Source organism: Haliotis cracherodii, unplaced genomic scaffold, assembly GCF_022045235.1.
Source record: "Haliotis cracherodii isolate W230 unplaced genomic scaffold, xgHalCrac1.p SCAF_18, whole genome shotgun sequence".
NCBI classification, from domain to species: Eukaryota; Metazoa; Mollusca; class Gastropoda; order Lepetellida; family Haliotidae; genus Haliotis; species Haliotis cracherodii.
This window is the reverse complement of record NW_027266273.1, coordinates 20,253,699-20,265,649: the sequence shown is the minus strand read 5'-3', so window position 1 is coordinate 20,265,649 and position 11,951 is coordinate 20,253,699. Positions and strand designations below refer to the sequence as shown.

The following is an 11,951-nucleotide window of genomic DNA, read 5'->3' as shown; positions in this document are numbered from 1 at the left end:
GGATGCAGAACAAGACTTTGACTTCGCTGTTGTTTGATAGTCAGAACTGAAAAATGTTTAACTGTTTATTGAATTATATGACGGACGCATGTTTTATTCTTTACATTGTTTCCCCCCCGTAATAACTGTGTATATTTACGACATTGACCATGCATCTGAAACACAACACCTATAGTATGGCAAAAGTATTGGGAATGTTTAAATGTTTTATAGCACAAAGATTTATTCACACATGCGTTATGAATACTGAAAATGGTAAATAATATATGCGTTTATTATTTAAATAGACCTTAATAAAATGGCCTAAAATTGCGTAGATCCTGCAAAAGTACATGCATGATTCCATGACCGACCGGGCCCAGTGAGTGAGTGATGTTTTACGCCGCTTTTAAGCAATATTCCAGCAATATCACGACGGGGACACCGGAAATGGGCTTCACACATAGTACCCATGTCGGGAATCGAATCCGGGTCTTGAGCGTGACGAGCGAACGCTTTAACCACTCGGCTACCCCACCGCCCCCGGTCGTGATGAACACATCTGGGCCCCGATCCAACTTCAATAGTTAACATACACTTACGATCGTCGTACGGCATTGTCGCTTTTTACAACGGGGCCCAGTTTCTGAAACGTTCTGATCATCTTCTCTGCGCGTCATCTGACGTAGCAACCGTGAGTTCTAGTGACATACTGACTATAGGTCTCCTATAGTTCCCAGACGTCTGACCAATACCTCAAATATCCGTAATTTAATAACAGATACCATCGTATCTCGTTTACAAGATTTTCTCCTTTCAACCAAGCACTTTCTTATACAAACATTTTTTATTCAGTCAACCTTGGTGTCGCAATTCGCCATGGCCGGACCAACTGGGTGAGGGTTTAAATCCCAGATTTAGTCCAAGTAGGATATTTTTGATTAATCTGAACTGTGTCACACTGGGCTTCTCTCAAACCTTTAGACACACAGTGACAGAACTTTAAAAAAATATTTAATGCGACGTTAAACCCCACTCACACTCAATCTATCATCTACACTGAAACACTTTGAAAACGCTTATTCGAAATTTGTAATATTTGGTAAAATGGTGTCAAAAATCAAAGTAAGTTGTTCTGTGTTTCGTTCGTGTTCGAATCTTATTCGATTTGTTCCGAGATGGACTTGAGCACAAACACACATCTGATGAGAGTTGGCTGATTATGCATTTTCATTATGTCTCAGCAAATGTCGATAGTACACAATGTCCCACAGACATTGACATCCATAGAGCATGGTTCAAGTGTACTCCACTTGGTTGGTTGGTTTGATGTTTTACGCCACACTTAGTAATATTCAAGCTATATGAAGGCGGTCTGTAAATAATCGAGTCTGGACCAGACAATCCTATGATTGATATCATGAGCATCGATCTACGCAATTGAGATCATGACATGCATCAACCAAGTCAGTGAGCCTGACCACCCGATCCTGTTAGTCGACTTTTACCACAAGCATGTTGTCTGGTAAAGTGTGTAACTGCATATCTTGTTCAAGAATAAAAGCGGTCCTTTGTCATACATGGATTTGAGCGAATAAGCTTAGGTTTCTCATGACAGTGAGTGAGCAGTTGCAGTCTGCAGTATCCCAGCTATGTCATGGCACACAGAAGTGAGTGAGTGAGTTGGGTTTAATTCCGCTTTTAACAGTATTCCAGTTATATGGCGGCATGTCAGCTTAATGTGGGAGGAAAGCCCGAACAGATGCAGGTCTATGATTTATATATGATCCCCTGAAGCATGTCATTGGTCCCAATTGCGTGGATCGATGCTCATGATATTAATCACTGGATTGTCTGGTCCAGACTCGATTATTTACAGACCACCATCATATAGCTGGAATATTGTTAAGTGCCAACCAACCAACAACCAACCATTGGTACATTTCCTACTTCCTGGTAGTGGTGGATGATTAGCACCATGATGTTGTACACTATCATAACAGAATAAGCATTCAAAAGTTTTTATTTCACAATATATCTTAAAAGACAAATTTGATAAGTGAAATACAGTGTATATCAACAAAGTGACATTTCAAACGCTGAGCAGCATAAATAACTTACAACAATAACCATGGTAACCAACATGCAACTTGCAATGAATGGAATAAGAAGCAAACTGGATTTAGGTTTTTCATTCCCAAATTCCTAACCAGTCCATTCTGAGTCCTCAGATGTCATGACTTAGACTTTGACTTTCTGCTGGTGCCAGGCTTTGGTCGCTTTGGTTCTGCATACTTGGCTTCCAGCTGGGCAAAGAAGTCGTCAGCCGAAGCACCCCGCGCTGCATGCCTCTTTTGAATCATAGCCTTCAGGGAATCGGTTTCCTTCATTCCGATTTCTTTCATGGCCTCCTTAGCTTCTTCAGCCTCAGCATCCGCCTGCAAGCATACAATCCAGGTTCAACATTGGGAAAGTCATCTCAGGCCGGTCAAACCAGCCAAAGCATTTTTTGGAGAAAGCCAAATGTTGTGTTAAAAGCATGACTGAGAAAATAATCCGACCAAAACAAAAATCTCCCTGAAGATCAAATGGCTGCTGCCTTGGACTGTGTCTTGTCAGTCCCAGGAAACAAGTGTTAGTTCATCCAATACTGGTGTATACAAACAACCTGTCAACAACCGCATTCAAATATCTACCTGAACATTAACATATGCTCTTCTGGGCATGTTGCACAGTTCACACGTGTGTAGGAAATCCTCATTGTTCCTAAGTATCAACCCATCTGTACTGTTCACTATTCAGCAAGATTGAGAAAATTGAATATAAAGTATTGGTGGTCATAGCCTTAGGCCCTTCATATTATCAGTTGGGTTATACAATAAACCTACAAAACAAACTGACCCAAAGTAAAAAATATATATGACTTTTGACAAAAATATTTGGGGGAAATTGTTTCACTATCGAGGTGAGGTGAGGTGAGGTAAGGTGAGGTGAGGTGAATTGTGTTTCAGCGTCTCGTCCAAGAGTATTGCACTTTTATAGTGACATACTAGTCTGGACATACGCTGATGTTATAGTGCTAGCCCACTGAGATACCATGCCGCAGTGTTTAACATAAATATCCCACCCAGACACAGTTTACTGACTCACCCGACCAGTCCTTGTTTCAGCCCCTTAATGCCGAGTGCCAGGCAGGGTAACAACAAGTACCATCTTTTAATGTCTTTTGGTATAATGCAGCAGGGGATCAAACCTTCACTATTGAGCATTGTTGGGGTTCATCCCAGGAATTTGAAAGGGATACAATTTATAGGTGTTAAGGATAAATTGTTCCTGAAACTACCTTTGAGACAGAACCGAAACCTTGACTGATACACTGGTTGATGTTCTCAACAGTTGTTGCAAATACTTGTAGGTTTATACAAAAATAATGGAATGTGCTGAAACTACAGTGGCAAACCACTGACTACAATCACTACCACTCTTGTTTGTTTTCACTTATCAATAGAAAGATCGTTAGGATGGTAAATGGTTTTTTTTCAAACTACTGGAAAACTAAAAGACCTTGCAAGCTCACAAACCTCTTTCCTTCTCTTTGCTTTCTTTGTCTTAGATTCTTTACTGAAGGCCTTGAAGTCTGGCACTTCTTTCTTCTTGATGAAATCTTTGAGTATTTTGGCAAATCTGTCTTCATCATCGATGGTAGCACACAACACACTCTCGAGGATCTGGTCCATGTCTCCCTCGGACTCCAGATAGGCAGCCTTCAGGTCCTTCAGCTCCTCCTTGGACCCTGCACAACATGGAATTAGTTGGCTTACTCTGCTTCACACCAAACAATCTTTATATGTTGATAAACTTCAATTAAGAACGAGAATAATCCTTTGACTTACTTGATGAGATCAAAGGAAGGCCATGCTCAAGACATTCATCTGATACAATCAAACCTATATATCATGATATATGAGTCATTATGACATTCATCATTTGGTCCGTGAAGATCCCGGGTAGAATAGGTCTTCCACAACCCATGCTTTCCGTAAAGGGCGACTATGCTTGTCGTAAGAGGCGACTAACGGGATCGGGTGGTCAGGCTCGCTGACTTGGTTGAAGTATGTCATCAATTGCGTGGATCGATGCTCATGTTGTCAATCACTGGATTGTCTGGTCCACACTTGATTATTTACAGACCGCTGTCATATAGCTGGAATATTGCTGAGTGCGGCGTTAAACAACAAACAAACAAACATTATGATATTTGCCTGTATCATTGGTCAACGGTAATGACAATACCTATTCATATGTCTGTTGTTTAATTCAGCAACAATCAAGCCATATGATGGCGGTCTGTGCATAAACAAATCTGGACTAGACAATCTAGTGACTGAAATCATGATCATCAAACTATGCAATTGGGATACAAAAACATGCATCAACAATGTCACTGAGCCTGACCACCCAATCTTATTTGCCACTTCTTAAAACAATAATGGGTTGCTGCCAACTTGCTGATGACCAATTGTTACCTGGATCTTCACGGGGGACAATATTTTTGTATGGTACACATACCCACAGACCAAGGGTATATATTACAGCAGTGTTCCCGTTTACCAGTAATTACCAGTTTTTTACTGAAAAAATCAGGCTTGGGCCGGTAATTCGTGTGACTGCCAGTACCTCATAAATCTTTGTTGTTGAACAAAATCAGCGATATTTATGTAAGTATATTTTTCAAACAAAGTCAGCGTGTCTGTTACCATCAGGGTTTCCCCTTGTCTAATTTTAGTACAAGGGAGTATTATTTCGCATGTTGAGAAATGGTAAGGAGCATGACTGGATATGGTGAGTGTCCCAAACACACTGATGTTACTGTCAATAGTCTCGACCCTGTTGGCCTGGAAACCCTCACTCTGGAAACTGACACTAGAACTGTAACTGTACCCTCGCCTGTACCACATTGAGCAATATTCCGGCTAAATGCTGACAGCATAGACAAACCACTGTTTGATATCATGAGCAATGATCCCTGCCGTTGTGATATGATGACACTCTATGAACTAAGTCACTGAGCCTGACCACCCAATCACTTGAGTAACCTCCTACAAGCAGCATACGTTGCTGGGGACAAATTCTAACCCTGCGACGAACTCCCATGCCATGCTGGTAGTGTTAGATTATCAACAGGAATGTTTAAGGACCGTATCAATACATATGATGAAAACTTGTCAAACAAAGTTGCAAAGGCTTTGGAGTGAGTGAGTGAGTTTGGTTTAACGCCGCTTTTAACAGTATTCCAGTTATATCATGGCGTGTCAGCTGAATGTGGGAGGAAAGCCTGAATTGATGCAGGTTTCTGACGTTTACCACTTCGGTGAAACCCATGAGCACGGGTATGGTGCTGACAAACCTAGAAACATAATCGGGGCGAACCAGGATTCGAACCCACAATCATAGGTTTCTGGCATGCCTACGCAACTCTGCACAGCGAATCGCGGCGCCTTAGACGACTGGGCCCCCCGTGCCCCTCAAAGGCTTTGGAACTCATTAGTTACACATACTGTAAGCAAATAGTATTACTATTCATTTTTATGGAAAATAGCATGTACTCCTTAACCTTATACACCAGTTTCATTTCGATTGACTTTAAGACGCACATCATGGCACAATACATTGCAACAAACCAATCTTTCTTCAGAGACTAGGATTCATACCTTTGTACTTTTTTTCATATTCCTGAATATCTTTGATGGATATCTTGGCAAACAGCATTCTCCAGTACTCATACCAATCCTTGTCTTGTTCCACATCATTCTCCTCATCAATGTCCCCTGAATATGAAACAAGGAAGATGTAAGGTTATGACAAGTCAAAGAAATTAAGCTGAGGATCTAGTAAGCAAGACTGAAGAAGCATTTATAAGCAAGTTGAGGAATCGGTTAGCCATGTGGAAGCTTTTTACTCACTTCCACTGCTGGAATTATCATAACAAAGTTTGACAGCTTGTGAACGGCATTTGGAAATTTTTACAAAATATGACAAAAATCGAACTCTCAGTCATAGTCGTGGTTGATATAAATCACCAATCAGGTTCTGATCAGTTTTCAGATCTCTCTGTGATTATGGTTTCATCTCTCTGCAATATTCCATATGTATGGCATGTATGCGATTATCTCTGGACTTCTAGACTGCTGGATAAATAGTTTACCAGTTTCATCATAAATCGCTCGCTTCTCTTTGTCGGACAGAATGCTGTAGATCTTGCCAAGAGTCTGAAACTTCTGTGTGGCCTCGCTCTTGTCATCTTCCTTAACCCGATCAGGGTGTACTTTCAGTGATAACTTATGGTAGCCTTTCTTGACTGAAACAAAAGACAGTTTACACAGATTCCACAAACTCAGAACATAAGATGGTCAGACCCAATCATCACTAAAGATATACTTATCCCTGTGTTTGAGGCTTTTGGACGCTTAAGAAATATTCATAGTTTTCTCTCTTATCACATGAACACCAGTAAAACTTATCATTCATTTTCGAAAGACAACTTTGTCTGAAAACCAAGCCATCATCTGAGTATTTACAGTGTTTGTGTGATGCTACACCCCCGTTATAACGTGAGTAATCACAATAAACATGGCCATCTGAAACCGTATGACATCTGAAAACCTATGATCCAACGATATATCAAAAAACAATTTGACCTACTGGGGTCAACTTAAAGGGACACTAATCTCTGGCTTCTTCTCGGCTGTCTAACACTGCCCACTAGGGCTCACTAGCTGCTGTGAGTATATTTACTTGGTAACACAACAGAGCGTGACAAGAGACTGGGCTACCATCCGTAAGGACAACTAAATAAACTTTGAGGCAATATCTGTTCATTTTTTAACACTGGTTACTCGTGATCTATGAAGATTTCGACAAAAGGCGCAAGTTAATTAATTTCTTCAGCCTAAACAAACAGACAGAAAGTATGGGATGTCGTTATTTGGAAATACCCCCCATGGTTATAGTTTAATTTAAATAAAAATATCCCTGCAGTGAAAGCATTTTCGGATTTCGGATTGCGTGGATAATACGATTGCTACTCCCTTGTTGTCATCCATGTTTTCTGGTATAACCCTACACTCATGTCTTTGTCGTCATTCACTTGACGCTCAGTTAATGAATTTATTACAGGTATAATTAGTGTTAGCACCACTCAGATTACTTAATGTGTTCCCATTTGGCATTTCTTGTGTCTGGGGTAATAATTTAATCTAAATACATGTTTGATGTGGGGTAAAATGAGTGTTATGTCATCTGGAAGTGGCAGCCCAAGAGATGAATGATCAGTGGATTTACTTTTTTGTAAATCAACTGATAATTCCTCGCCATCAAAGGATCAACAGAAAATATGTTGATTGATAAATCACTGTTATCTTGCACAGTGGATTTGTCAAAAGTAGGTGTTTACATGTGCAAGTTTACTATAGCTGACGGAACACACTCATATCATAGCGTGAAGTGCCGATGTAAGAACGACATACTATGTTCAAAGGATTAACCGATAATACATTGATTGATTGCTCATTGTTATCTAACTCAATGGACTTTATGTGGCCATTATAAAAAAAGTTTTCACATGGGCTTTCTCAGATGACCTTTGAGACTTGGCACCTATATGAAACACCTGAAACAAACTTTGTGATCATTTGTGAAACGAACACAAGTCAAAATATCCAGAAACGCTATATATATTTTTAAATAGTTGATTGTTACAAAGATAAATTTCTATCAGGTTATAGCTAAAACGTCACCTCCGCAAAACATCACCGAGCGAAAACGGCACCTTGCCTAAAGCGAAAACGGCTACTATTGCCTGACGAAAACAACACCTTATTATTTTTTTAACCTTGGTACTGGAATACATGAAATTAAACTCACATGGTCACATGCAAACACAAATAATTGTGAAATGTTAAAAAAGTTTACATTAGAAACTAGCCTCAACTCGCCGGCTCTGATTTGGAGGCTCAACTATGGTTGGTTGGTTGGTTGGTTTGTTGTTTAACGCCGCACTCAGAAATATTACAGCTATATGACGACTGTCTGTAAATAATCTAGTCTGGACCAGACAATCCAGTGATTCATATCATGAGCATCAATCCACGCAATTGGGATCGATGACCTGCATCAACCAAGTCAGCTAGCCTGACCACCCGATCCCGTTAGTCGCCTCAACTAAACTTATTGTGAAGACATCACATGCTTTGAAGTAAAATAAATGAAATTCAACTTACATGGTAACTTGCAAACACAAATAATTGTTAAATTGAATTATGTCCAATTCACGCACCAACTCTGATTGGGAGGCCTTTGCTCAATTGACTCAATGTCAAGCTGAAACAGAGTCTGGCGGAAATGTCAAGAAATTGGACTACAGGTATACGATATATTTAATATCTATTTTAGTTGGTAGGAAATAAATAGTAATTTTATAGATATTTCATATATATATTTCCCCTTCTGCGAGCAGCCAGCCCGAAATGTTTGTTCGGATAACAGACCTTGTCCCCACCCAATGGAAACATATATACTACAACATAACATAATAAAGCATGTAAATAAAGCATATATACTACTGCATAAATCGTTCTTATCGTTGTTACAAATAAAGGTGCCGTTTTCGCCTGACAATTAGAAGCCGTTTTTGCCCAAGAAGTCAGTGATGTTTTGCTGAGGTGCCGTTTTAGCCTGCATCCGTTTCTGTGTACAGCTGCAGACAATGGGATATTGTTCTTTTATGTGCATTATCACTGATACATTCCCCGAAACAAGGTAACTTCCTGATATTATACATATTACTTTGGAAGGTTGTACTTACGATATTTGCATTATGTTTTCAATCATTTGCTGTAGAATTGAACAGATTCATCCTTATTCCTCAACTTTTTCATTGTAAAGTTCTTCGGTGCGAGACAGACATTGTTTTCACAAGCCTTTTTGTTTGTAGGCGTGTATATTTAACAGTCAATGTGTAAATTGTGATTCACTGAGGCAAATTATAAAATGTCTAAATATTTCAGTAATTTACAAATTGACTGAAACATCATATTTAACAGATTTACTAACAATTATTATGAGGTTCAAAAGGGCTTAAAACATAACAATAGACTAATTATGCTAGGGTTAGAAGCCAAATCTAAAGAAATGTACATTGACTTTCGTTTTCTTTTAATCATATCATTTTCAGTCACTGGTTGATGAAATTAAAACACATGAATCCTTGGAATTCATTATCATAACAACATAAATGGACAGATTTTCCATTCAATTTGTAAAAAAACCTGAATATTTAGGAGTTTAATAAATTGCCTTTTGAAAATTTTACACTTTTTGACAATAAAATATACACATAATAAAATAAGCAATGCTCAGTGGAAATATTAACTTTGTGTTGCAAGTCACTATAAACGAAAATAGCACAATACCAAGCAAGTGACTTATCAAAACTTTGTCACCATTACCGATGCTACCCACAAAGATACCTACATTTCCTTATTATTTTCAAGACTAAATTGTATTTCATTTTGTTGATCAATATGACCAAACACCCTTATACTATCAATAACAGCAACGAATGTACTTACGAAAGGCGCAGCACAGGTCGCGAACTAGTCTAGATTTCTGCTACATCATCCGGGTACTCACAGGAAAAAACAATAACAAAGGCAACAACCAGTCCCGAGGAATTGCTGTAGATCAGTGCCCCTTTAACTGCTCGTCCTTCAAAAGCAGAGGTCTTACTATCTTCTAAAAAGGGACAGTTGATACAATAAAATGATACTTTACCCTCTCAAACAATTTGGTAGTTGATAGTTAAATTTTATAAATTGTTCATTTCTTTGAAAAAGGTCAATTAACCATCCCATTTCCATGCTGTAAATCATAATATATGACATACCGAAAAATACTCAAGACATTTAGTGAACTTTCCAATAAATCAAAACTATTTAACTAAGCAACACAAATATATCTAGTGGGGAAGCTTGAAATAGTAACTGATGGGGAAACCCGAGTATAGTATAGCCCTAGTTTAACGGTAGAAACAAACATTTTTAGTCCACTAGTCCTTATAATGATACTTTATAGCAAAACCCCTTTAAAATGGCCAATTTCTACAAGTCCTTATGACTAACTATTGGGCTTCCTTAACTATTGGGCAGTTCAGCAAGGACAATAGGACTATTGCCAATTTCTACCGCTGTAGTTGTAGGGGTAGCATAGGTGTCAAATCTAACCTGGAATCCCCACGGGACCAAATATTCTTAAACAGGCTGCCATCAAGTTACCTTATAGATCCACCAATTAACAGTAAAACATAGATTGAGTGAACAGCAAATAAAAAACCCGTTCCTGCTGATGGACACCATCAGCGCTCTTGGCTACCTACTGGTAATTTATTTGTTTACATTTGCATTCTGGGATCATACTTGTCAGATTTCATATCGGTAGTCTCGGACTATACTTTGGCAACGACTTACTTTCTTGTTGGCTAGCATTTTTCCTTACTTTCAGCACATCGTACAAGTTCTCCGTGTCATACAGATCACGACACGATTCTATAAGACCTGGCATTTTTCTTTGTCAGCAAAATTAATCTATCGTTTGGTACATCAGCGCTTTCGCGCGTTATTTCACGACATTCTCTAATCCTAGAGAGTTAGAGAAAGGGACACCACTTGAGTTGGATTAGAGTGGCTTCCCTTTGATCACTCGATTTCACGTTACCGATTTATCATTTTATATGCCGCTTCTTTCATTATGGTTCGTAGGCGTGAATGACTTTATCTAAGATATTTAGGAAAGAGTTATGTAAATTATGAATGTATACTAAGTATACCAGATTGTAATACTGGTTCTTTTTAGGCCAATATTGTAAACTCAAGCAGATCAGCGCTAACATCACCAAATCTTTGCTGAAACCAAACTAATTGTAGACCCGATATGGTCCGTATGGGCAATGCTCTCAATCTATATAAATGTATGTATGATGAAATTTAAATGAATAAAGCTTCAATATGTAGCCATGTGAAAAATGCCAAAAGAGACGAATGTATAAGGTCGTATCTTATCTATTTCTTTTTAGTAAAAGAATGCATTAAGAAAAAGGCAGTAGAGGTTGTCGTAGTGGTAGTAGTAGTTGTTGTTGTAGTAGTAGTAGCAGCAGAGGTAGTAGTGGTAGTAGTAGTTGTTGTTGTAGTAGTAGTAGTAGTAGTAGTAGTAGTAGTAGTAGTAGTAGTAGTAGTAGTAGTAGTAGTAGTAGAAGAAGAAGAAGTAGAAGAAGAAAAAATAGAAGGTGGTGGTAGTATTAGTAGCAGGCAGCAGTAGGTGGTAGTTGTGGTGGTAATGGTAGTGGTAGTGTTGTTGTTGTTGTTGTGGTGGTGACAGTGGTAGTGGTACTAGTACAATAATTTGAACTTCCCACTTACGTTAAATCAAATGATTTATGAATATCATTATTTATTCAGAGAAAATACATTTAGATATGCAAGCACGGCAGCCGTATTTGGAAACGCACTATTTGTGTATTTGGTAGTGGGGCTCAACACACCGTTACGCTATGATGTTGTTGTTGCTGTTGCGTATTTCTAATGTAGACGCTGACACCTTCGTAACGCCGCTCGAGAAGCAGTCTAGGCTCTGTAAACATCTCCTCTGAAACGAAAGGACTGATGAAGCTGGCATTGGCAGCCGTGTTCCTCTCGGGTGTGGCTTGAGTTTGATCAAGGCTTCGTGAATGACAGTCATTGTCGTAGACGATGATGCAAATATACGTTTTTTCTCCTTCTGATGCCAACATTTTGTTGAAATTAATGGAAATATAATCAAAGAGTTACGGACCTCAGAAACTAGAAGAATGCAATGTCAGCTGATGAGTATGATCATAGAGTTTGTCTCTGGATGTAAGTACTCGTGTATATAGATAGACG

At 38.9% G+C, this 11,951-nt stretch overlaps 1 protein-coding gene across 1 annotated transcript; it reads right to left on the bottom strand.

Annotated features, from left to right (window-relative positions):
• Positions 1 to 2,044: 2,044 nt before the first annotated feature.
• LOC139465384 (dnaJ homolog subfamily C member 9-like) lies at positions 2,045 to 10,660 on the bottom strand. Its single transcript, XM_071247091.1, has 5 exons — positions 10,503 to 10,660; positions 6,185 to 6,337; positions 5,691 to 5,807; positions 3,561 to 3,772; positions 2,045 to 2,417 (listed from the first exon to the last, which is right to left on the bottom strand). The coding sequence occupies exons 1-5, from the start codon at positions 10,594 to 10,596 to the stop codon at positions 2,214 to 2,216; spliced, it is 780 nt and encodes a 259-aa protein (XP_071103192.1). The 5' UTR covers positions 10,597 to 10,660; the 3' UTR covers positions 2,045 to 2,213.
• Positions 10,661 to 11,951: the final 1,291 nt, after the last annotated feature.

Excerpts from the sequence above, each read along its gene's own strand:
- LOC139465384 (XM_071247091.1), bottom strand. The coding sequence starts at position 10,596 with ATGCCAGGTCTTATAGAATCGTGTCGTGATCTGTATGACACGGAGAAC. Across the intron at positions 6,338-10,502 it reads AAATGCTAGCCAACAAGAAA|TCAAGAAAGGCTACCATAAG; the intron begins GTAAGTCGTTGC and ends CTTTTGTTTCAG. Across the intron at positions 3,773-5,690 it reads ATATGAAAAAAAGTACAAAG|GGTCCAAGGAGGAGCTGAAG; the intron begins GTATGAATCCTA and ends CATGTTGTGCAG.